The sequence below is a fragment of the Rhinopithecus roxellana genome, chromosome 20, assembly GCF_007565055.1.
Source record: "Rhinopithecus roxellana isolate Shanxi Qingling chromosome 20, ASM756505v1, whole genome shotgun sequence".
NCBI lineage: Eukaryota > Metazoa > Chordata > Mammalia > Primates > Cercopithecidae > Rhinopithecus > Rhinopithecus roxellana.
In genome coordinates this window covers 51,388,809-51,412,966 of record NC_044568.1, presented here as the reverse complement: position 1 = coordinate 51,412,966, position 24,158 = coordinate 51,388,809, and the positions used below count along the sequence as shown (strand labels likewise).

Below are 24,158 nucleotides of genomic sequence, written 5' to 3'. Positions count from 1 at the left end.
AAAGAAGCTTGGCCTGAGTCTCCCAGCTGGGAAGGAATAGAGCAGTGATGTAGCCCTGACAACGTGCTTATTTGCCACTCCTGTGGATCCCATCATAACTCTCTTTCTATGTGGAGTCCGCAACATTAATACATAGAGACACGGAGGAGCCTTAGTTCTGCTTGTGGGTGGGTCTGTCTTCCACCAGGCTGGCAAAAGGAGTGCAAACATCATTTTGGAGGTGATAAAATCTCTCGAAGAGGTTGGATGTCCTTTCCCCCTTTCGTGGAAGCATGGATGTGCAGAGAGTGTTTTATGCAAGTAGACTTGGTCCCAGCGGTGGAAGTGTGTGCAGGATTCCGTTCCCCAGCTGTGCTGAAAACAGAGTCCAAGTCTCTCAGATGCACAGCCTGGCACAGCCCCCAGAGGGTAACAAGACGCCAGGGACAATCTGCCAGTGGCAATTTTAGAAAGCAGGTGGTGCTAGGAAGGACATTCTCTTCAGTTCCTCCATACCATGTTTTCAAGTTAGAAGTGCCTCAAAAAGCATTTATCCCCAGCTCCTTGAAGGGGTGAGGCAGAAGGTCACTTGAGCCCAGGAGTTTGAGGCTGCAGTTAGCTATGATGGCACCACTGTACTCCACTTAGGGTGACACAGTGAGAACTCCTCTCTGAAAAACATAATAATAAATAAAAATAATAAATAGTAATAAAAGACCCCTTAGAAAAAATCAACAGGCTCTTTTATGCAAGGAAGATGCTCTCAGGATAAATAGCTAATGCATGTGGGGCTTAATACCTAGGTGATGGGTTGACAGGAGCAGCAAACCACCATGGCGTGCATTTACCTATGTAACAAACCTGCACATCCTGCACATGTATCCTGGAACTTAAAATTTTTTTAAAAAGAAGGTACAATTGAACTTTAACTCAGATACTTAAAACTCAGTCACATACGTAAATTTGCATTTGGGCACTTCAGGATTTTTTTTTTTTTTTTTCAGTAGACTTTATCGTTTAGAAAAGTTTTGGTTTGGCCGGGAGTGGTGGCTCACACCTGTAATCGCAGCACTTTGGGAGGCCGAGGTGGGCAGATCACTTGAGGTCAGGAGTTTGTGACCAGCATGGACAACATGGTGAAATCCCATCTCTACTAAAAATACAAAAAATTAGCTGGGGGTGGTGGCTTGCGTCTGTAATCCCAGCTACTCGGGAGGCTGAGGCAGGAGAATCACTTGAAACCAAGAGGCGGAGGTTGCAATGAGCCAAGATTGCGCCACTGCACTCCAGCCTGAGTGACAGAGCGAGACTCTGTTTCAAAAAAAAAAGAATAAAGAAAAGTTTTACTTCACAGCAAAATTGAGCAGAAAGTACAGAGTTCCCATATACCACCCCTGCCACTGCATTTATACACAGCCTCCCCCACTATCAACATCCTGCAGTGGAATGGTACATTTGTTACAATCAATGAACTTACACTGATACATTGTTACCATCCAACAGCCATAGTTTATATTAGAGCTCAGGCTTTATGTATGTTCTAGGGTTTTGACAAATGCATAATGGCATGTGCCCATCCCTGGAGTATCATGCAGAATATTTTTACTGCCCTACAGATCCTGTGTGCTCTGCCTCTTCTTCCCTCTCTCCCTCCCTGCTAACCCCTGGCAGTTACTGGTCTTTTTTCTTTCTCCATAGCTTTTTCTTTTCCAGAAAGTCATATAATTGGAATCATACACTGTGCAGCCTTTTCAAACAGGCTTTTTCCACTTAGTAATATGCATTTAAGGTTCCTCCATGTCTTTCCATGGCCGGACAGTCCTCTCTTTTTAGTGCTGAATAATCTCCATCGTTTTGGTGTCTCACGGTTTATTTATCCACTCACCCACTGCAGGACCCCTCAGTTGCCCCTATGTTTTAGCAAATACACATAAACCTGCTATAACTATTCCTGTGCAGGTTCATGGAGGATTGCAAGGCTTGTCACAGGCATCTGGTGAATCCTTAGCCCTCTTTTAGAACCTGGCTGGAAGGAATGGTGTGGAAATGGGGAGTCTCTTAGGCATGAAGAGCGTGGCTGTGAATCTCCAAGCTGTGTTCCCTTGTACGGTCTACTTTAAACATCACAGTTCTCCGAAACTACATCTAGTAGCTTCAATTGTACTTTCAATCTACATTCAAAGTAATGGCAAAAACCGCAATTACTTTGGCACCAACCAACTTAACAAAATGTAAGATTGTTTAATAAGCTAATAACTGAAAAGATATTCGAAGAATTTTTTCAAATTAGCGGTTGCCAGATTAAATACAGATTTCCCAGTTAAACTTGAACTTCAGATAAAGTGATTTTTTTTTTTTTCATTTTTAGTGTAAGCATGTTCCATGCAATCTGTGGGTATCGTTATTTTCATTTGCTCAAGCTGGAACCTGAAAGGGCCCCCAGCCCATTGCCAACTTCTTCCAGAAACTCACACAGCCTCCTTGTCCCCTTTCTGATTCTTCTGGGCTTGCTCAGCCTGGCCCCTCCCTCCCTGCACCGTCCTGTGGCAGGGACTGCACCGCGGTAGAGGTTTGACCCTGCTGCGTGGCTGATTCAAATCCCAGGTCTGCAGCTCTCTAGCTGCGTGAGGCTGGGGGAGTCACTGAACGTCTCCGTGCCTTGCTTTTCGTTTGCGGGGTGGAGATAGAAGCACCGTTGGCATCCGCCCCTCCACACTGGTGATGGTGAAGTGCCGGATCCATGTAGCCCAGAGAACAGCACCTGGAACGCAGGGAGAGCTCTGTATGTGCATTGGCCTAAAATAAAGTTTCAGCCTGTCATCACCCATGCGCCTGCCACAGCTTGGGAGCCAGGGAGCACTTGACGATGAGTCCCCATTTCTTATGCAGTGTCTGCCTTTATAAAATATGTGCCGGTAAATGTTTGAAACAAATTCTGGGGTTGAACCACAAATGGGAGACAAGGCCTGTAAGTTCCAGTTCTGGAGGCAGTGAAGCCAGGGAGGGGGTGCCTATCTCTGAAGTCCCATTTGTTCAATGTATAATTAAGAACATGGAGTCTGTGTCAAGCAGAGCCATGCACGGGGCGGACCAGGCCCCTGCCTGTCTTCCCTGTATGGGGGTGGTGAGGCGAACAACAGACAGAAGACCGAATGAGACCGTACCAGGCAGGGGGGCCTGTGCCACCCAGAACATGAGCAAGGAGAAGTGGGGAGGTCGTGGGGGCAAGGTGAGCGGGTGGCTGGGGGAGGCCTCGGAGGAGGGGACAAGGGGGCAAAGAACTTAGATGAGGGACCAGGTCCAGGGCACAGCAGGCACAAAGGCCCTGCCGTGGGTCCAGGCTGGGCTGGCCATGCAAGCCCCGTGTCAGGATGCACACAGGCAGAGGTGGGTCCAGGCTGGGCTAGCCATGCAAGCCCCGTGTCAGGATGCACACAGGCAGAGGTGGGTCCAGGCTGGGCTAGCCATGCAAGCCCCGTGTCGGGGTGCACACAGGCAGAGGTGGGTCCAGGCTGGGCTAGCCATGCAAGCCCCGTGTCGGGGTGCACACAGGCAGAGGTCGGGGCCAGGGCCAGGGAGTCTTCTTGGCTTTCACGGGCTCCTGAAGGCGGACAGCACCCAGTGCCAGTGGTGGTTGGACTCCCCTGGGGGAGCGCTCTGCATTCTTGGCTTTATTCAGTGAGACCCACTGGGGTCCCACTCAGTTATGCCACTGTGAGCCCCAGCCCTAGTCCCAGTGGTTACTGGAGGCACTGGCTGAAGCTGCCCCAGACTATGGCTTTTGAGCCTGGCTTATTCCCTGGGGCTTAGAACACCCATCCTACAGGCTGCTCCTTTGGTGAAAATGAAATCGTCCCCCTCCCCTCTTTCTCACCCTGTCCCTGTCCAAACACTGAAGTCCTGTCTGACCTCCCCAGGCGCAGCCTGCTTTCCACAGGCCTTTCCAGTGAGTCCATGTACCCCACAAGGTTAATCACAGGGGTTCAAGTTAGTGATATAAAAAACTCAAATCTCATACACATTAAGTTGTGTGTGGTCAGAAGTCATGGCTTCATGGATACACCATTGACTGTGTCTATATAGTTATAAGGTTTCCATATAGATTGTGTTTATTTATATAGAAGTTTTTCTTTTAACTTTTTAAATCTCCTCTAATTTCCAAGTCCCTAACTCTCTCTCTCTCACTCTCTTTTTTTTTTTTTTTTTTTTTTTTTTTTTGAGATGGAGTTTTGCTCTTGTTGCCCAGGCTGGAGTGCAATGGCACCATCTCAGCTCACTGCAACCTCCGCCTCCCGGGTTCAAGCAATTCTCCTTCCTCAGCCTCACGAGTAGCTGGGATTACAGGCATGCACCACCATGCCCGGCTAATTTTGTATTTTTAGTGGAGACAGGGTTTCTCCATGTTGGTCAGTCTGGTCTCGAACTCCCGACCTCAGGTGATCCGCCCACAGTGCTGGGATTACAGGCGTGAGCCACTGTGCCTGGGCCCAAGTCCCTAATTCTTAATCTTAAAGAAGCAGCAAAGGAGTGGGTTAAGAGATCCTGATCTCATCACTTGGCAGCGGCAACACTTAGTTTAGTTATTTACGATCTGTTTCCTCGCCTGCAGAATGATGGTATTAATAGTACCTACCCTAAAAGAGGAGTAAGTGAGAGGTCGTGGCCAAAATGCTTAGCACAGTGCATGGCACATGGTTTGTATACATCATTTTCCCCCTTATCTACTAAGGAGAGAAATCTTGGAAACAGTCGTACACTCAGCCAATAAGCACTTCTTGCACACACATCTTGTGCTGAGGTACTGGGCAGTGCACTGGGGCTGCAGAGAACAGAGGACAGTGGTTACCCACCTGGAAAGACAGGATCTGAGGCTGCCGAGCAGATGCCTGGGCCCAGGGAAGACTGATCTTCCTGTCCCCTGGGTGTATTGGGGACATAAGACCTGCTCTGGCCTATGAGCTGTGGATAGAGGTGATACATGTCACTCCCAGGCTGGAAGACTTAATTCCCAGGGCCGGATCACCTCTCTCCCCTGCCAGGATGACAGGAACCGATATGATGAGAGGTAGTCTTTGAAAACTCAGGCTCCTGAATGACTTTGATGGGCAGAGCCCCCTGCTAAGCTGGGGTTGGCTCAGGATGAAGTCACTGAGACTAACTTTCTTTAAAAAGAAATATATATGTATCTTTAATATTATGATTGCTTGAGGCTAAGAGTTCAGGCTACCGTGAGCCATGAGCCATGAGCCATTACACTCCAGCCTGGGTGACACAGTGAGGCTCTGTCTCAAAAAACACAAAAACAAAAACAAAAAATCCTATAACACCTATAATACTGAATGTTTGGCATCTTTGGTTAATTGTGGCAATGCCTGAATTATAAAACAGATAAGTTCCTCAGAGAATGTGCTTTTTTTTTTTTAAACCACGAATTATTGTGATAAACTCCATAGCTATTGATGGTAGTTTTCCAGAAACTTCGAGAAAAGGAGGAGAGCAGACATTGGACTAAGTTAGGCCCTCGCTAAACATTTTGCAAATTCCTTCCCTGGAAAGACCTTCCTTTACTGTCACATTTCTTTTCAAGTGTTCAGAGTAAGAAAGGTGTTTTACTCCCATTTTTTATTTTGAAAAATTTCAAATTTACAGAATTGCAAGAACAATACAATGAATACCCAAGCACCATGGGTTCAACAACTGTTCTCATCTTACTACCTTTGTATGGCCTTCCACCCTCCTTCTCCCCTTGACCCCACCTTGGTTGAATCTTTTGAATCTTCTCCTTCTCCTTCTTTTTTTTTTTTTTTTTTTTTTTTTTTGTATTTTGAGACAGGGTCTTGCTCTGTCCCAGGCAGGAATGTAGTGGTGCAATCATGGCTTACTGCAGCCTCGACCTCCCAGGCCCAAGTAATTCTCTGCCTCAGCTTCCCACATAATTGGCACTACAGATGCTCACTACCATGCCCGGCTAATTTTTTTTTTTTTTTTTTTTTTTTTTTTTTGTAGAGACAGGGTCTCACCATTTTGCCTAGGCTGGTCTCGAAACCCTGAGCTCAAGCGATCCTCCCACCTCAGCCTCCCAAAGTGCTGGGATTACAGGCATGAGCCACTGCGCCCGGCAGGGTGAATTTTTTAAAGGTTGCAGAGATGATGAATATCAGTCCCAAATATTTTGACACGTACCTTCTAAAAGCAAGGACACGCTCTTACTTGACCATGTATAATTATCGCACGCAAGAATCTTACCCTTGATACAAGATTATTATCTCATACACACCCCAGATGCAAATTTCCCCAAGTATCCTCAAACCTGTCCTTGATTGCTGTTTAAAATTTTCTTCCACCTGCGATTGAGGATTGTGTTTAGTTGTTGAGTTTCTTTAATCCTGTTAACCGAGAGTGGTCCTCACTACCCACCCGCTTTTGTAGTCCTTTGTGGCCCTGCCATTTGTCGATGGCACCTCATGGCTTTCACTCACCGGAAAACTCATGCACAGTAAAATGAGCTTGAACTGAGTTTTAGGAAAGACACTTTTTTTTTTGTCCCACAAAAGAGAATCTCCAGAAGCCGGATTGCGATGGAGTTTTAGGAGGTGGCGCTGACTTTGTGTAACCCAAGGGCTCCTCTGTTCCCAAGCAGCTTCTGGAAGCCTGGGACTCCTCTGCCACCCGATCCCTTTCCCTAAAACCAAGGCACCTCGTGACCCCAGAAAAGAAATGTTTGAAGGATATTGAAATGAATGAATGGGAAATCGTGAGAGAAGAAACAAAACTCCTTTCACTTGTCCCCTCTTTGAGTTCTCTGCTGTGCCTCAAAAGCTGAAGTGGCCTGCTGCCAGTTTCAAAGTCTTCCTCTTGTTCAAGACAACCCTCTAAACACACGCCCAGCACAAACAGCTTTCTGATGAATTCCCTGAAGCTCAAGCCACACCTCGCGCAGAAGGACAGCTGCAGCAGGAAAACAAGGACGAAGCAATTTGTTCAACAACTCTGGGGGAAAAACATGCACATTTCTAGCCACCTAAGAGGCATAGATTTTATTTGCTGAAAACCTCAGCAAGTTTCCCTAGAGAAAATTTCTTGCTCCCCGAGCAGTTTCAAAGACATTTTTGTTTCCCAACAGATCGTGTTCTTGACTGATTGCAAAGCTATGGGAAATATTTTTAATCGACGCGGTGCAGTTTATCCCGTTTCCCTGCTTTTACAGATATTTGAAGGCTCCATTCCTGCCGTGCAATGCCCAGGGGTATCCACAAGGTGTCAGCACCTTCATGATAAGCAGGGAGGGCCGGGCGGTCTTTTTTTCCTTTTATCGTAGTAGTTCCCTGGTTGGCCTCAAGATGACGCCAACACCCATGGAGTCCGCCCAGCCGCTCCAGGTGCAGCGGCCACTGGCCGGGCCGGGAGCAGCGCAGCGCGGTGCGGGTGGAAGGCGAATTAAATACCTTTCGTCTTTATCGCCGCTTATTATTCCAGGAACACGCGAGGCCCTCTGGGATCCGATTCCGCATTCGGCTCACTGACTTTCAAGGTCAAGAAGGGGGAAAGTCAGCCAGAAAGTAGCAACCCCCCATCCAAAATACTTTGGCAGGTTAAAGAAAAGCTCGGAAATACGGTTTTTGCAAAGTCCAGGTGTGTGAAAGGCGTTGTTTTAATAACCTGAACAAACATCTTTCCCGGAGTCCCTCTGAGCAGAGAAGAAACCTAATTCCAGGGGCAAAGGGAAGTGTCTCTCTCACCTTTTCAGTCTGGATTATACGAATTTCTTTCCTCTCCCCTTTTCATTTCTCTGGGGCGGGGGAGGGTGGTTAATATATTGGGCGACTCGATTCAGGTGTTTTTTTTTGTTTGTTTGCCCAGATGACATTGGTTTAAACCTGGACATCCTTGTAAATACAAACGCAGGCAGCAACTGCCATTTTGGAATTTATTTTTTCATAGTCCTTAGCTATTTTAGGTTTTGCTGTGATAAAGCTGTTTCTCTCTCTCTCTCTCTCTCTCTCTCTCTCTCTCTCTCTCACACACACACACACACACACACACACAAACACACACACACCTCGTAAAAGCAGAGTAAATAATATTCCTCCAGGAAGCCTACGGGCTGAGGAGTGTTTCTTGATCAATAGTTTGCATTTCCAGTAAAATCGTGACACGAACTCAGTGTGCCTGTCGTACGCTGCAGGAAAAGGGCACTTTTTACTAGAGTCCTTTTTTTTTTTTTTAGCTAGATGCGGAAATACTGGCGGTATTAAAAAATAATAAAGTCATGGTGGGAGTTTAGGGTTGGGGCAGAAAGCTCAAATCATTTGCCTGTGAGCTGAGAACTGGGCAGCTTTATTTCACTTTGTTTCAAAGAAAGAAGAAAAAGGATCAGGTTAGAAAAAAAGCCCAGAATACTCGTAAAAACAATGTTTCAGAAGTGGAATATTCAAGGTAAAGGAACCTGAATTGTAGCTTCCCTTTGGCTTTGAATTGATCAGGAGACAAAGATAATGCATATAGATTTTTGTCTTCTGTTCTTTTATTTGAAATGACTAGCCCGCCCCGATTGCCTTCTAGTCACCTCCCCGAAGCGAAGAGGCCTGGTGGGTTCTCTTAACATCCTTTTGCTGAGAATCCAATACGCAGCCGATGAACAGCCAGAAAGGGACAAGGAAACCCGAAATACAAATGTTCTGTCTGAAGCCCTCTTCGCTGCCCAACCAGACAAGCAAATTCCAAAATTCTGCCCCTATGTAGCCCTTTTAAAGGAGTGTCTCACTCCTTCAGGGGAAGTGGGAAGAGGGGATCCGATTATTGAGGTGTGGAAGAAATAAATAATCAGTCCAGAAATAAACAAACTGTCCGGGATTCCTAGAGGGAAGGAGAAATCCTTGAAGGAGATCCAAGTCGCTCCAGGTCTGCCTCCCGAATAATATCATCCCCAAGAGATGTTGAACCGTTTGCAATCAATCGCTCACCCAGTCTCCCCACGGAGCGGGCTCCCCAACTCAGCCTACCCAAACCCAACAAAACAAAAAAAAGGCTAAAATACAGAAAATCAACTTGGAGACTCCCAGGGGGACGTTGCCAGGAGCAGGAGGCAGGGACAGCGCCCTAGGGTCGGTGTTAGCGGCCGGCGCCGACCTGGGCCGGGGAAAGCGTCCACGCTTGGTGCTCGCGGCGCGCGGCGCTCATTGCGCGCGTCTTCGAGCGAAGCCCCCGCGGAAAGCAGGCTCGGGTTTCTCCTCGCAGGGCCCAGGAACTCGGCTCTGCCTGGCCCCCGTGGGTCGCTGCATTGTCCTGGTCTTCTGGGAGCGCGGGGTCAGCTCGTTAGAGGGAATTTGTATCTGGGAAAAGGGAGAGGAGCTTCGAAGCTGAAGTCGGTGGGCTGCGAGTGTCCACGCGGGAGACGAAAGGGGGAAATAGGAGAGTCACTTCACCCTTTTCCCCAAACCCCACAAAACTGCTCGCAGTGAAGTGGATGATTTACCGAATTCACAGCGAATTCAGAGGATTAGATTGTCGGCACGTTGCTACCTTCCCCTCTATCCACCCTGCGGCCTGGCTCCTCGGCGGGGGGCGAGAGAAACTCAGTTTCTAGGGTTTGCCTCTAAAACCTTGATAGGTTATCCTTGACGACCCCGAGCCTGGAAACTCCCTGCTGATGATTAATTATTTGATTTAATAAGTATAACATCCAGGGAAGGCCCTGCCATTCCAATCCAGTGCGTTTGCTTTGAATCCATTACACCTGGGCCCCCATAATTAGGAAATCTAATTATTCGCTTCATCACTCATTAATAAGAAAAATGTCCCAGGATCATTGCTACTTACAAGGTCTTTGGGGGAGATATTTTACTCCATTAATCCATTCTATTTTATATTTCAAAGTGATTTTTTTTTAAAAGAGGAAAGTGGCTATTTTTTGTTCTGGGCATGTGGGTCCATTCACCAAAATGTGATCATAAAATAAATTTTAATAAGATATAACTTTTTTAAAAGTCTTTTCAAGTGAAGACGGAGTCGCAGCGGAGGCCGGGGCGGCCGGGTCTTAGAGCCGACGGATTCCTGCGCTCCTCGCCCTGATTGGCGCCGACTCCCTTCAGCTGCCGGGTGATTGGCTCAAAGTTCCGGGAGGGGGCGTGGCCCGAGGAAAGTAAAAACTCGCTTTCAGCAAGAAGACTTTTGAAACTTTTCCCAGTCCCTAAAAGGGACTCGGCCTCTTTTTCCGGGCTCGGCGGGGCAGCCGCTCGGACCCCGGCGCGCTGACCCTCTGGGCTGCCGATTCGCTGGGGCCTTGGAGAGCCTCCTGCGCCCCTCGTCGCGCGGGCCGAGGGTCCACCTGGGTCCCCGGGCCGCGGCGTCTCCGCTGTGTCCGCGGCCGCCCGACTGCCCGCGCTGCCGCCACCGGGTCCTGGAGCTAACGAGGAGCGGGGCCGGCGCTGCGCTCGCCCGGGGCGCGCCCTCCAGGATGCCGATCCGCCCGGTCCGCTGAAAGCGCGCGCCCCTGCTCGGCTGAAGGGCCGCCGCCCGCGCCCCCTCGCCCGGGAGGCTGCCAGGAGCCCGGGGCCGCCCCTCCCGCTCCCCTCCAATCCCCCTCTGGCTCTCTCGCGCTCTCTCACTCTCGGGGCCCCCCTCGCTCCCCCGGCCGCAGTCCGTGCGCGCGGGCGCCGGCGAGCCGTCTCGGAAGCAGCATGCAGGCGCGCTACTCCGTGTCCGACCCCAACGCCCTGGGAGTGGTGCCCTACCTGAGCGAGCAGAACTACTACCGGGCTGCGGGCAGCTACGGCGGCATGGCCAGCCCCATGGGCGTCTACTCGGGCCACCCAGAGCAGTACAGCGCGGGGATGGGCCGCTCCTACGCACCCTACCACCACCACCAGCCCGCAGCGCCTAAGGACCTGGTGAAGCCGCCCTACAGCTACATCGCGCTCATCACCATGGCCATCCAGAACGCGCCCGAGAAGAAGATCACCCTGAATGGCATCTACCAGTTCATCATGGACCGCTTCCCCTTCTACCGGGAGAACAAGCAGGGCTGGCAGAACAGCATCCGCCACAACCTCTCGCTCAACGAGTGCTTCGTCAAGGTGCCCCGCGACGACAAGAAGCCCGGCAAGGGCAGCTACTGGACCCTGGACCCGGACTCCTACAACATGTTCGAGAACGGCAGCTTCCTGCGGCGCCGGCGGCGCTTCAAAAAGAAGGACGTGTCCAAGGAGAAGGAGGAGCGGGCCCACCTCAAGGAGCCGCCCCCGGCGGCGTCCAAGGGCGCCCCGGCCGCCCCCCACCTAGCGGACGCCCCCAAGGAAGCCGAGAAGAAGGTGGTGATCAAGAGCGAGGCGGCATCCCCGGCGCTGCCGGTCATCACCAAGGTGGAGACGCTGAGCCCCGAGAGCGCGCTGCAGGGCAGCCCGCGCAGCGCGGCCTCCACGCCCGCGGGTTCCCCCGACGGCTCGCTGCCGGAGCACCACGCCGCGGCGCCCAACGGGCTGCCTGGCTTCAGCGTGGAGAACATCATGACCCTGCGAACGTCGCCGCCGGGCGGAGAGCTGAGCCCGGGGGCCGGACGCGCGGGCCTGGTGGTGCCGCCGCTGGCGCTGCCCTACGCCGCCGCGCCGCCCGCCGCCTACGGCCAGCCGTGCGCTCAGGGCCTGGAGGCCGGGGCCGCCGGGGGTTACCAGTGCAGCATGCGAGCCATGAGCCTGTACACCGGGGCCGAGCGGCCGGCGCACATGTGTGTCCCACCCGCCCTGGACGAGGCCCTCTCGGACCACCCGAGCGGCCCCACGTCGCCCCTGAGCGCTCTCAACCTCGCCGCCGGCCAGGAGGGCGCGCTCGCCGCCGCCGGCCACCACCACCAGCACCACGGCCACCACCACCCGCAGGCGCCGCCGCCCCCGCCGGCTCCCCAGCCCCAGCCGACGCCGCAGCCCGGGGCCGCCGCGGCCCAGGCGGCCTCGTGGTATCTCAACCACAGCGGGGACCTGAACCACCTCCCCGGCCACACGTTCGCGGCCCAGCAGCAAACTTTCCCCAACGTGAGGGAGATGTTCAACTCCCACCGGCTAGGGATTGAGAACTCGACCCTCGGGGAGTCCCAGGTGAGTGGCAATGCCAGCTGTCAGCTGCCCTACAGATCCACGCCGTCTCTCTACCGCCACGCAGCCCCCTACTCCTATGACTGCACGAAATACTGACCTGTCCCGGAACCTCCCCTCCCCGGCCCGCTCCGGCTTCGCTTCTCAGCCCCGACCCAACCAGACAATTAAGGGGTTGCAGACACGCAAAAAAGAAACAAAACATGTCCTCCAACTTTTTCTCAGACCCGGGAGCAGAGAGCGGGCACGCTAGCCCCCAGCCATCTGTGAAGCCCGCAGGTAACTTTAATTCGCCGCCCCGTTTCTGGGATCCCAGAAAACCCCCTCCAAAGGGACACAGCCCAACAAAATGAGTATTGGTCTTAAAATCCCCCTCCCCTACCAGGACGGCTGTGCTGTGCTCGACCTGAGCTTTCAAAAGTTAAGTTATGGACCAAATCCCATAGCGAGCCCCTGGGGACTTTCTGTAGGGGTCCCCATAGGTGTATGGGGGTCTCTATAGATAATGTATGTGCTGTGTGTAATTTTAAATTTCTCCAACCGTGCTGTACAAATGTGTGGATTTGTAATCAGGCTATTTTGTTGTTGTTGTTGTTGTTCAGAGCCATTAATATAATATTTAAAGTTGAGTTCACTGGATAATTTTTTCATCTTGCCCAACCATTTCTAACTGCCAAATTGAATTCAAGAAACCTATGTGGGTTTTGTTTCCTGTACAATTATGAGATATAATTCTTTTTCCCATTGTAGGTCTTTTACAAAACAAGAAAATAATTTATTTTTTTGTTGGTGGATAAAGAAGTCAAGTATCTGATACTTTTTATTTACAAAGTGTGATGGTTTTGTATAGTAGGTTCCACCCTGAGTATTCCTAAAAGAAAAAAAAAAAACTTAGAAAATCTAATTTCATCTATGTTTGTCTTATGTGGTCTTAATTGTTGTACTTACCTTAAAATAAACCCATGTTGTTTTTTCTGCCCAAAGTTTGGACAGTGTTTGTGTTGTTGCATTTTTTAAAAACGAGGTGTGTTTGCAAACCCGCCTGCTTTGATTATTTTTGTTACACAGGTGGGTATATGTGTAGACACATAAAAATGACCAGAGAATAGGAGCACACACCTGCTGTCTTGTTTAGTGACAGAAAAGGCTTTTGATTAATTTTAAAATCCCACTGTAGGATTTTTTTCTTTTCGAGAAACCGCCCAGTTGGAGGGGGCTGCCTGAAGGACCAGACCATGAGCTTGCTGTGATGCATTTTGTTAAATGCAGAAAAACATGCTAATTGTCAAAACAGTGCCACTCCATCTCAGTGTCCAGCCGTCCCCAATTTTAGAGGTGAAGGAGGGGAAGAATAAACATTTCCCGTTTGCTAACTGCAAACCAGGGTGAGTCCTGCTTTCCCCCGATTTTGTAAAATTCAAGCTTCTTTGCCTGCTTTAATGGTGTTCCAGAGAATTTGAACTGGGCCAATGAAGGTCTGAAGGGGATGGATTTTCTAGCATTTAATATCTGTCCCTCTTAGCAGCCAGATCAGAGGGTAATTTCAGACTTCGTTACTTCTCAACATCATGTCTAAATCTATACCCTCATCGCAGTGAAAAATTTTGAAACTTCATTACCCTTCAAAAATAATCGATGATGCCTTTAGAGTTCTAAATTCAAGTTTTTCAATATGTTAAATAATAGAGATTATTTTTCATTTCAATGTTAATATCTCATCTTTTACATTTTTAATAGCAACATAGATTTTGTGAAAAGTAGCTGAGGAAATGGCTTTATTATCTATTTCAATGGCTGAAGCCCACCACTCCCCTGCTGGCCTCTATGTGTGAATTTGGGGACCAAAGCTTCATCAATTCCCACCTCAGCAGGTGAGCTGTACCTTGCCAGTGCTGAAGTTCTTTGTGAGCTTAACGTTTCAAGACCTGGTGATTTTGCTAAAGGCGATTTTGCTTGATGCCGTGGCGCTGAACGTAACCCGGGTGTTGTTCTTCTCGTTGTTTTAAACGTGGTAATTTATCTCTATGCTGTGTTGAAACAGAATTAGGGGAAACTTAGAGCATAATAATTTTCCCCATATGTGCAACGCAGACTCTTTCAATCTGTGGCCCCAGAGGTGGCCCACAGTTAAAACTTGGAGGCTGTTTCATTTCTTTTCATAACGTGCGGGTGCCCGGGCATCCGGGTGCTAGACTTTCAGCAGGCCCCAGGCCAGGCGGGCTTTGGTTGAGTGAACAGGAGGAGGAAGTTAAGGAAGTAGGGGTGGGGAGAGACCCTCTCCAAGCTGCAGAAGAAGGTGGCCCAAGCTCCTTGCCCGCGTCTACCGTGACGGTTTCATTTTACTTCTGCTCGCTTCATGCTATTTGCCCCAGGAGAAGAGGAGAGTATTCCAGACCCTAAGCGAGCTGGCTTCTTCCCTTCCCTAGATGTTTTAAAGAAGTCTTTCTGAAAGCTTGCCTTGATCGTAAGCTTTGAAACCGTTGGTGTCCTGTTAGTGGCGAGGCCTGAGAGACACACGGAAAATAAAGGAGAGCGACAGTGTGGCTGAGAGCCCCCAGCCCTGCTGTTGAAACCACGCTGGGCTTTTGCACCTTTACGAAGCCTTTTTAAAGAAGTCCTGCTGTGTGGGGGCCGGAAACCCAAGTGAGTGGCCCTTGTGGAGGTTATCGGGAGGGGGTTTTTCCATACCTTGGGGAATGTGGGCAACTGGAGGATTGTATCTGGAGCTTTATTCAGGTCTTCAGCGGCAGCAAAGTGGAGAACCAGGCCGTTAGTGTGTAGCGGCCTGGGGATTGTGGGACTCATCTGAGGACCCTGTCACTCAAGGCTTCCTCCGTTTCAGTGGGGACAGGCATAGGTGCGGTAAGTGCTAGAAGGCCGGTGGCCCCTTTTGCTGTGTGCTGGCTCAGAGCTCTGTGCAGCCTGGTCTCCTGCAACTCCAGCCTCCTGCAGTGCCTGTGTGGACCTCAGGCCTGGGGGCTTAGCAGCTCCTGGGGCATCTGTTGCTCCCAGCAGAGTGGGAAGATTCCACAGCACATGCTGTGAACAGCCAACGTTCTCGCCAACAGTTTTGCGTCTTGGGAGCCACCCTGCTCGTCTGCTGCCCAGTGTACAAAAAGCACGTGCCCAGGACATTGGCTGTTCTTGATCCACTCATCTGCCACCTTTTCCTATTGCCTTCTGGTCCTCAGGAGGTTCTGGGCCTTTCAAGGGAAGGGGAAAGGAGGTTGAGGATGGAAGGGTCAGAGTGTCTGCCACAGGCTGCAGGGACCCTGGGCTGGGGCGGCTCTGCAGACCACGCAAATGCAGTTTGCACGAAGTCTGTCTGATAACCCTGTACCTTCCTGACCCAGTAAGAAGATATCGCAGGGCCAATCACAAAGATGTCGCAAATAAAATGAAAGCGCCTGAATACCATGGCAAAGACCTTCCTGTTGAATTAGCGCTGCATCCCTGGTGGGTTTTGGCTGGGTGGCCTCTGACTCTAAGCACAGTCCAGTTATGACAGATATGGGCTACCCGGAGAGACCCCCATGGCCTCTGAGTGTCCCATACATTCTCAGCCCCAGAGAGGCTGCAGCCAGAGTGGCCTCCTTGAATGGGCCATCTTGTGTAGCCTCTGAGGCTCCACCACATGTTCACAGCTTCCAGGTAGAGAGACTGCCTGCCTCCTGCCGGCCGTGCCGGGGCCTCTCGAAGGCTGGGCTTGGGTCTGTGGTCGAAAGGCCATCACTGCTCTGGAATAGGTGACCTATCCCTGAAGATGCAAATCTTCCTGTAACTTTTGTCCAGGAATTGCTGGAGCACTGGGCTAGGAATGAGAAAGTCACATCTTTCTGTGTGAACAAACCACTTCCCCTCCCTAGCCTTGGTCTCTTTATCTGTAAAATGACCAGGTGGCCAGGGCTACGCTGCACTACCCTTCTGGGCATAGCCAGGGCTGCTGCCATGGGGCCTCACTTATGCTGCTGACCCTCCTGCCACCAAGACATGAAGATCAGAAGCCAGACACAGAAGAAAACACAGGGTCCTGGGAACTTCTGCGCTTGGCTCATAAATCTTTCGGGGGTCCGTCCCCTTCCCTTTACCCAGTGACTGCGTGGGGGTTGCTGCTGGTGCAGGGAGAGGCTTGTGAATAGAGCTCCCAGCTCACCGGTGAAAATGAACCCTGTGTGCTTGTGAAGGTCTCCTCACTTCCAAAAAAGGGGTTGGGGTGTTGGACAAGGTTGGTTGATGGGGACCTATTGTTAACTGAAAACATGAGCTGGGTGGAGATAGAGACACCAAGATAAAACACCCGTTGAAGGGTGGGCAGAGCCACATGTCTTGAGAAGGTGCTGGGGTGTCAGAGCCTGTGGTTAGCATCTTGAGAACTTGTGTTCGCCTGGGTCCCTGTCTGACTCTCAGTGGGATGAAGGTGGGTAAGTAAAGACCTGAGGTTTTATGCCTTAGGTGCCAGTAGGCTGAGGCTGGTTGGGGGTCTGGGGTCCAGTGCCTTTGTTTCAGGTGAGTGGGACAGGCCAGGTCACAGCCACCCAGAGAGCCCACCCCTTGCCTCCCAGTGAGCACTTTCTTGCACCGCATATTTGAAATGCTTTCCCAAACTTTCAGAAGCGTTCCCTGCCTGCCTCTTGCATGGCCTCAGCTCGCCAAGGCGTTTGAAATGTTTGCTTTTTGACATAGGCATGTAAGGAAGGGGGCGGATGGTTTCAGGGGAGATTGGAAGGCTGGCAGCTGCTCTTCAGGGACAGCCACTGGGTCTGGGAAGACACCACCCACCTGTAATTTGTGCCAGGCTTTCTCTTCCCTTTTCAACCTTCCTGCTGTAGACCAAAAGCAGAGGGCTAGGTTTGTCTGAGTGTCAGCCTTGTGGGGACTTCATCCTGGGCGGTGGGTGTGTGAAGAGGGAAGGGAGGATGGTTGGTAAAGCTGCCGGCATCCCAGACCCATTTAGGGGGCATGGAGCTTGGAAGCTTCCACCCGCTTTGTGTCCTGCTTCATGCTCTGGAACCCCAGTCTATGCCCACCCAGGCTGCGAGGTCATGGAGACACTGGGCCTCGCCTGTCTCAGTGGCCCTCTGGCCCTGGGTCTCCATCTGTCTTGTGTTATTTTCACAGATGGCCTCCCTAGTGGAATCACTCTCTCTAAGGCTGAATCCACGTGCACCAACTCAGGCCCTTACGAAGATTCAGGTGACATCAGACAGATCACCTTAAGCACTCTGGGGCAGTCTCTTGGCTGAAAACAGTAATAGGATTGAGAGGGTTATCTCCAGGATTCATGAACCTCACGTAGGTTGGCAAGGTGCTTCCATAGTGTCCTGTTCATAGTAAACACTCATGACCAGCCATTAAAGTTTACCTGGAACACAGAAGAGAAAAAGAGAAAGGAATCTTTGGTCTGAGTGACGCCATTTATCACATGGTACTGTGCAGCCCTGGCAGGGAAAGCCACTGTGTCTGGGAAGATGCCACTCACCTTCAATTCTGCCAGGCGTTTTCCTTCCTTTTTCAACCTTCCTGCTCTACAGGGAAAGCAGAGGGTTGGGCTGTTCAAAAACCCAGAGAGAGCATGTGCACCAGCTGCCTCTGTTTAGAGCCTTTCCATCATTTCTGGGAAAAAGGTGTGCTATAAATAAGTGCATCATTTGGGAAATCCCGCCCTGCTTTTGGGTCTCCTTCTGCATTCACTGACCCAGTCGGACTGCCATCACCTTCATGTCCCATTCACTGCCTCCCAAGAGAAGGGAGGCCCTGGGCCCTGTTTCCCCAGCTCTGGAAATCTTCCACTCTTTTCAAAGTGGGAGGGGAGGGAAGGAGGAAGAGGTCTTCGGGGTTTTGGTGGAACATAAGCAGGGACTCTGGGATTTTCTACTTATAATGTCCTGAATCTCCTAGCTCCAGGGGTGCTGCACACCCTCTCCGCTCTGGAGGGCCCCTCTCCCACTGTCTACTCCAGACAATCTCTGCCTCTGAGTCCTTCCAGATACCTGAGCATGGCAGAGCTCAGAGCACCCACTTTTGGAGGACACTCACATGGGCTGTGGTCCCTGTGCCGCCATTTCCTACTTTTAGGGTCTAGGGGTATTCTGTGCCGAGCCTCAGTTTCATCATCTGTCAAATGGGTGAGTCTGCCACGCCTGCCTTTCACAGATGTAGTAAGGATTGGCAAGATAACTTCCACGGAGCCCTGAGTGTCCACACCTGGTGCTATAATAAGATTGTTTTTCTGTCTTTGGAGCACTTCCTCATGGGACACCTGAGACAGGTTCACTTACAGAGCTTCGGTCAGTTTCCTGGTTTGCAAAATGGGAAGGACAAAGGTTTCTATTAGGTCTGCTATGAGGACGAAATGGCTCAATACATTTTAGTTATTCATATTATTATCATCTGTGTCTCCAGTGTTTTTAGGTTGTCAGTAAGGTGAGGGGCTAAGCCCTTCATCTTTCCATTGCAGCTCTTCTCAAACATGCTACACATGCGGTTGAATCACACATACGTGTAACACACACACATTGTACATGTGTTAACTGTCTTTACATTTGGAAAAGTGATGCAGACATTTGGAAAGGCGACACAGATTACTGTTAACTCAGGTTTCTGCTTTTTACTTGCCAGTGAGGAAGGCTGAGTGGATGGCTTGGGGCACAGTGGGAGGGGCTCTTGTCTCTCACCCCTAGGCCTTTTTATCTGAGGCGATTTTCATCACCGGTGCCTGGGTTCCAATCTGCCTGCCTGAGGAGCGCACGTGCGCTTTGTCCCAGGACTGGGAACGAGGCTGTCGACCCTCATCCCACGCTGAACCCCGTTTCTGCTCAAGCCTCAGAGCTGGAAATTCCAGTCCTTCTGGAGCATCCGGGCAGGCCAGAGATCTCAGGCTTTTCTTGCAGGCTGGGAGGCGAGCCCTCACCAAGTGACTTCTCAGATGACGCTCTTTTCTGGGATCCGAGGCTTATGAATCTGCAGGGAACGTTCAGTGTCCCCATCTGGCTCTCTAGGACACTCGTTCTAGAGGCCCGCCAGGCCGTCTCCCAGGCTCCGCTGCCCCCCGCAGGCCCTTCGCTCAGTCCTCAGCCAGCAGAGCATCCGCACGAGGGCGCATCCGCTCTCGGACTCCCGGGGCTTGAGCCTGCAGCTCCCCGGAAATATGGAAATTGCCCCAGCGCGGGGCTCCTTCTAACAGAGGCCCCTCCTAGGCTCAGGTTACAAACTCATCAATCACCCAGGAGCCCGGGATTCAAATCCCTCCGGAGCCGGGCTGGGGCGCAATGCTGGAGATCTACAGCTGAAACCTCCCAGAGACTGCACACTTCTGCAAAAGCGCGGGGCTGGGTGTGCGTCTCCAAACCGCAACTAGAGCGTGGGCATTTGTTTTTTGTTTGTTTTGTTTTTTCTCTCTCTCCCAATCTCTCGCTTTTTTTTTTTTTTTTTTTTTTTTTGCGTTACTATCGGTGCCCCGCCCACCAGCCGAGCGTGTCTCCGCCCGCGTCCCGCCCATTACCAAATCGGGTAGTGTTTATCACTGTACAAATTCAAGCTCGGATTTGTCTTAGAGTTTGGAAGTCGCGCCAGGACGGCAGGCGTTTCGGTAGAGGCAGGGATGTGCGTGCTGGACTTCGGGTGCCGCGTGGGGAGCTCCAGGACGGGCTGTGGGATAGGAAGGCGGGGAAAGGGTTGCATAGTGACACCGGTTTATCTCTTGGTCTGGGTGTGTTGGAGCGAGGGCCGAGGCTGGAGAAGGAACTGGATCCAAACTTGAGCTTGCTGGGGGCACGCCGCCCCGGAGAGATTGGGTGACCCCAGAGACTGTGAGGCCTGCGGGTTGCAAAGGCGCTGGCATTGAGGTTTCTTCATCCCAAGGTTGAAAGGTGTGCGCGAGTGAGAGCGAGCGGTCACGAAACGACAACGCCCCGCCCCTGCTGGCCAGAGGTTCACCCCCAGGACCTAGGCGGGCCGGGCTGCGTGCTGGACCCACGTTAAAGGAGTAGGGCCTCGGAGGGAGGCCCAAGGTGTCCCAGGGACTGGCCTGTCGCTCCCGCAGGCAGTGTCGGCACCCAGACCGGTTTTTCCACCATTCCTGCGACTTCCTTTTTGATATTTTAAATTTACCCGCTCCTCTGCGGTCTACTTGTTCTATGGGCTGAGTACCTGGGAACCCCAAACACACGGATTATTTCTGTTTTTCTCATTTTGTAAAAGGATGCCCGCCACCTTTCATTGTTCAGAGGCTACCTAAGCACTCACATCCCCAGCCGGGTGTGGCAGCAGCGGACACTCCCTCTATCCCTGTGAGTGCCCTCCGTGCCTCTCCCTCCTTCTTGGCCCACATGTAGTGGGCCATTTCTACACCTACCTGCCATCATCCCCCTTCCCTCGTCTCTTTGACATGCTCACACGATTTACTCAATGAGACGCCAGTTATCCGAATGCGTGTGCGTGTGTGTGTTTTATATTCAGGGGTTGATCATAAACAGGAAGTAGTCATACTAGGTGCCCTCTACCCCTACCCTAAGGAGTGGAGTGGGGAAGAGAGGCCGCCTTCGAAATCAGCATGATTCAGGATTTTTATTCAAACAGTGACGTGGGAAAATGTAAAATGAGATGGGGGTGGGTAGCGGCGTACACCCCAGGGTGGGTGGATGCAGGGAGAGCAAGCAGGCTTCCCAAATGCCTAATGTAATCACGGGCCAGCTGCATGCACTTGTAAAGTTGTTATAACCCCCTCCTTGTTATAAACAGGAAAGCCCAGAATATAAAGCTGGAGACCCACATTCACAAATACCAGGCCTCCCGCGCCAGCTGCCACAGCCTCCTTTTATGGTGCTCCTCCCTTGCAACCTTGGCCCCATCAGGAGGACCTTACTTTTGCCCCCAGTTCTCTAAAAGGGTTTATTTTGAAACCTTCCTCGATGGAGCTGTGGACCAGGTGCTCTTCCCCAGGCCTCCAGTGCCCTAGGCCTTCCCTTCCAGAGAGGCTGGGCTCCCAGAGTCCAATTTCCCTCCGATTTCCAGAGAGCCCTGGAAGGGAGGGTGTGGGAGAGCAGGTCCCTAGAGAGTGCCACCTCCTATTGGGTCTGCCACCTGTTTTTTCAGAGAGGGCCGAATCCCCTTCTCAGCAGACACTCAGGCTTCTTAGACACCCTCCCTGCCCAGATCTAAAAGGTTCCTAGGACCTCAGAAAGTGTTTTGCTAGACTCGACCTTTTACATCTCGACATGTCCGGTTAAGCCTGGGAGAAGAAAAGTCCTTTTGTGGGAGGCCCTGGGGTTGTGGGGCTCCCCCAGGCCAGCGTAAAACTCAGCCCTGCACACCCACCCCCATCTCCACCTCTCTTTCCTGGCTCAGCAGACCCTGCTCAGAGCCGCCGCGGTCTACATCCTGCCTCACTGACTGTGTGTGCTCACAGCGCCAAGGGGTGGACGCGATATTTCAAACATCAGATCGGTGCGTTTATATATTGGGTGCCCGGAAATTTTTCCAAATAAACACAGCTTGATTCAACTTGGGTGGGCGGACTTATCAACAGACTAATTCTATAAACAAATGAAGGAATAGCCCCCAAACCGATTGGCTGGTATCAAAAAGACACGTGGAGGGAAAAGCTTGGAGTTTTTCAGCAATGAAATTTTAATTAATGTGGGTGGGCTGAGAACACAAGGACTGTTTATCATAGACAATTTATTTTCCAGGGCTAAGTCAACATATAACAGCAAACTTACAACAATTATTTAACATTTTTAAAGCCATGAAGAAGGGACAGAGCACGGAGCGGCCGGGGAGAGCGGCAGAGCCAGAGGCAGAGGCACGGCTGGCTCCCCGGGAGGGCCCTTGCGGCGCGGGGCGCAGTGCCTAGGTCCCCCGGGTCGCCTGCGTTGCGGGGAGCGCAGCACAGGCTCTCGCTTGCCATGAGCCACCTCTTCGATCCCCGGCTGTCTGCCCTGGCAGCCTCGCCCATGCTCTATCTGTACGGTCCCGAGAGACCCGGGCTGCCTCTGGCCTTCGCCCCCGCGGCTGCTCTGGCTGCCTCGGGCCGGGCCGAGACCCCCCAGAAGCCTCCCTACAGCTACATCGCGCTCATCGCCATGGCGATCCAGGACGCGCCCGAGCAGAGGGTCACGCTCAACGGCATCTACCAGTTTATCATGGACCGCTTCCCCTTCTACCACGACAACCGGCAGGGCTGGCAAAACAGCATCCGCCACAACCTCTCACTCAACGACTGCTTCGTCAAGGTGCCCCGCGAGAAAGGGCGGCCAGGCAAGGGCAGCTACTGGACGTTGGACCCCCGCTGCCTGGACATGTTTGAGAACGGCAACTACCGGCGCCGGAAGAGGAAGCCCAAGCCGGACCCCGGGGCCCCGGAGGCCAAGAGGCCCCGCGCCGAGACGCATGAGCGCAGCGCGGAGGCGCAGCCGGAGGCGGGGAGCGGGGCAGGGGGCTCGGGCCCTGCAATCCCACGCCTGGAGGGAGCGCCTGCGGGCCCCTCGCCCCTCCTGGACCGCCCCTCTCCGCCGGCGCCCCTCCACTGGCCGGGGATCGCGTCCCCAGACGAGGACGCCGGTGACGCTGTCCAAGGCGCAGCGGCAGTGGCGGTCGGCCAGCCAGCGCGCACGGGGGACGGCCCGGGGTCCCCTCTGCGCCCCGCCTCCCGCAGCTCTCCGAAGAGCTCCGACAAGTCCAAGAGCTTCAGCATAGACAGCATCCTGGCGGGAAGGCAGGGCCAGAAGCCGCCTGCAGGGGACGAGCTCCTGGGGGGCGCCAAGCCCGGGCCCGGCGGCCGTCTGAGTGCCTCGCTCCTGGCCGCCTCCTCCAGCCTCCGTCCGCCTTTCAACGCTTCCCTGATGCTCGACCCGCACGTCCAGGGCGGTTTTTACCAGCTCGGGATCCCCTTCCTCTCCTATTTCCCCCTGCAGCTTCCCGACACCGTGCTCCACTTCCAGTAAAGCAAACGATGGCGCGGTTCTTCTCCCGGCCCAGCCTGCGCCTCCGCTGAGCGAAAGACCACAGCTCCCACCTGCGGAGGATTTTAAAATGATCTTTGCCCGGGACGGCCTGTGGGTTCAGGGAAGTGTCACCAACCGTTGCGCGCAGGTGGGCACGCTCGCCTGCCTTCTCCGCAGCAGACTTTCCCCAGCAACTGGGCGCAGCTACAGAGACTTAAAAGATCCCCGCGGGGTCATGGGCACCCGCGGGGACCTCTACCGCGGGAGATTCCTTGACTTTTGGCCTGTCTAATGGAGTGGTCTTCAGCCGCCCACCGCAGGTCCTGCGCGTCCCGGGCATGCGAGGGCCCGCAGACTACCCAAGACAGGCCTTACAGGTGCAGTGTGGTCCTTTCGACCAGGGACCCCCATAGGACCGTCGCCTGCTTCGCTGTTGCTGTGTGGGTCAGGCCTTGGTTATGAGCCCATCTGGATGTGGGGTGGTCACAGCTGGGTTTGTTCCTGACTTGAAGTTGTGGAGGTGCCGGGGGTGACCCCGGGTTTTCAGGTTTTCTGGAAGATGTAGGGCCTGATTAGGATTTATGACCAATGTTCAGGTACAGAAGCTGATAAACCACCCAGAGCAGTAACACTTTTATTTTAAACAGAGAAGTTTTCTCTTAATTTCTTTCTGGGTAGTAAAAGGAACATGTTTTATTATTTGCATAAATACTTGACTCTAAGCATTGACCTTTGAAAACGCCTGTATTAACAACTTTTATTAAGAAAGTGCACTCTATATAACATCTTCTTGCATTATGATATCTCATTAGCCAATACACATGCAGCTATGTAACCCACAACAGCAGACGGCCTATCCTTTTGCTTTTGTTTTTAAGGGATCAAAATATTTCAAGGCATACCATGAGGAAGGGTGTGAGGGGGAGGGGATATGCCCCAGACAATGTCAGAGTTTTGATTTCCACGTTTTTTCAAGATCCAGGCTTGGTGGTCGCTATATTTTTCAGAAACAGATAATGAAGGACTATGTTTAATTTAAAAAGTTGGGTGAAACAAGCAAAAGCAGATGCAGAGAGAGAGGGATGAACGCGGGGGAAGAATAAGGGGATGTGCTGGTATCAGCTGGAAGGGGCCTCTCCAGGTCCCAGAG

The 24,158-nt window shown here is 52.0% G+C and overlaps 2 protein-coding genes across 2 annotated transcripts; both read left to right on the top strand.

Moving 5' to 3' along the window:
• Positions 1–10,157: 10,157 nt before the first annotated feature.
• On the top strand, positions 10,158–21,803 carry FOXC2 (forkhead box C2). The gene is made up of 3 exons (XM_010355596.2): positions 10,158–12,344; positions 21,414–21,509; positions 21,755–21,803. Exon 1 carries the CDS (start codon positions 10,659–10,661, stop codon positions 12,162–12,164), a length of 1,506 nt encoding a protein of 501 aa, XP_010353898.1. The 5' UTR covers positions 10,158–10,658; the 3' UTR covers positions 12,165–12,344; positions 21,414–21,509; positions 21,755–21,803.
• A 59-nt stretch (positions 21,804–21,862) lies between these two features.
• FOXL1 (forkhead box L1) lies at positions 21,863–23,071 on the top strand. The gene has a single exon (XM_010355595.2). The coding sequence runs from the start codon at positions 21,971–21,973 to the stop codon at positions 23,006–23,008; it is 1,038 nt and encodes a 345-aa protein (XP_010353897.2). The 5' UTR covers positions 21,863–21,970; the 3' UTR covers positions 23,009–23,071.
• The last annotated feature ends 1,087 nt before the right edge of the window (positions 23,072–24,158 follow it).

Excerpts from the sequence above, each read along its gene's own strand:
- FOXC2 (XM_010355596.2), top strand. The coding sequence starts at position 10,659 with ATGCAGGCGCGCTACTCCGTGTCCGACCCCAACGCCCTGGGAGTGGTG.
- FOXL1 (XM_010355595.2), top strand. The coding sequence starts at position 21,971 with ATGAGCCACCTCTTCGATCCCCGGCTGTCTGCCCTGGCAGCCTCGCCC.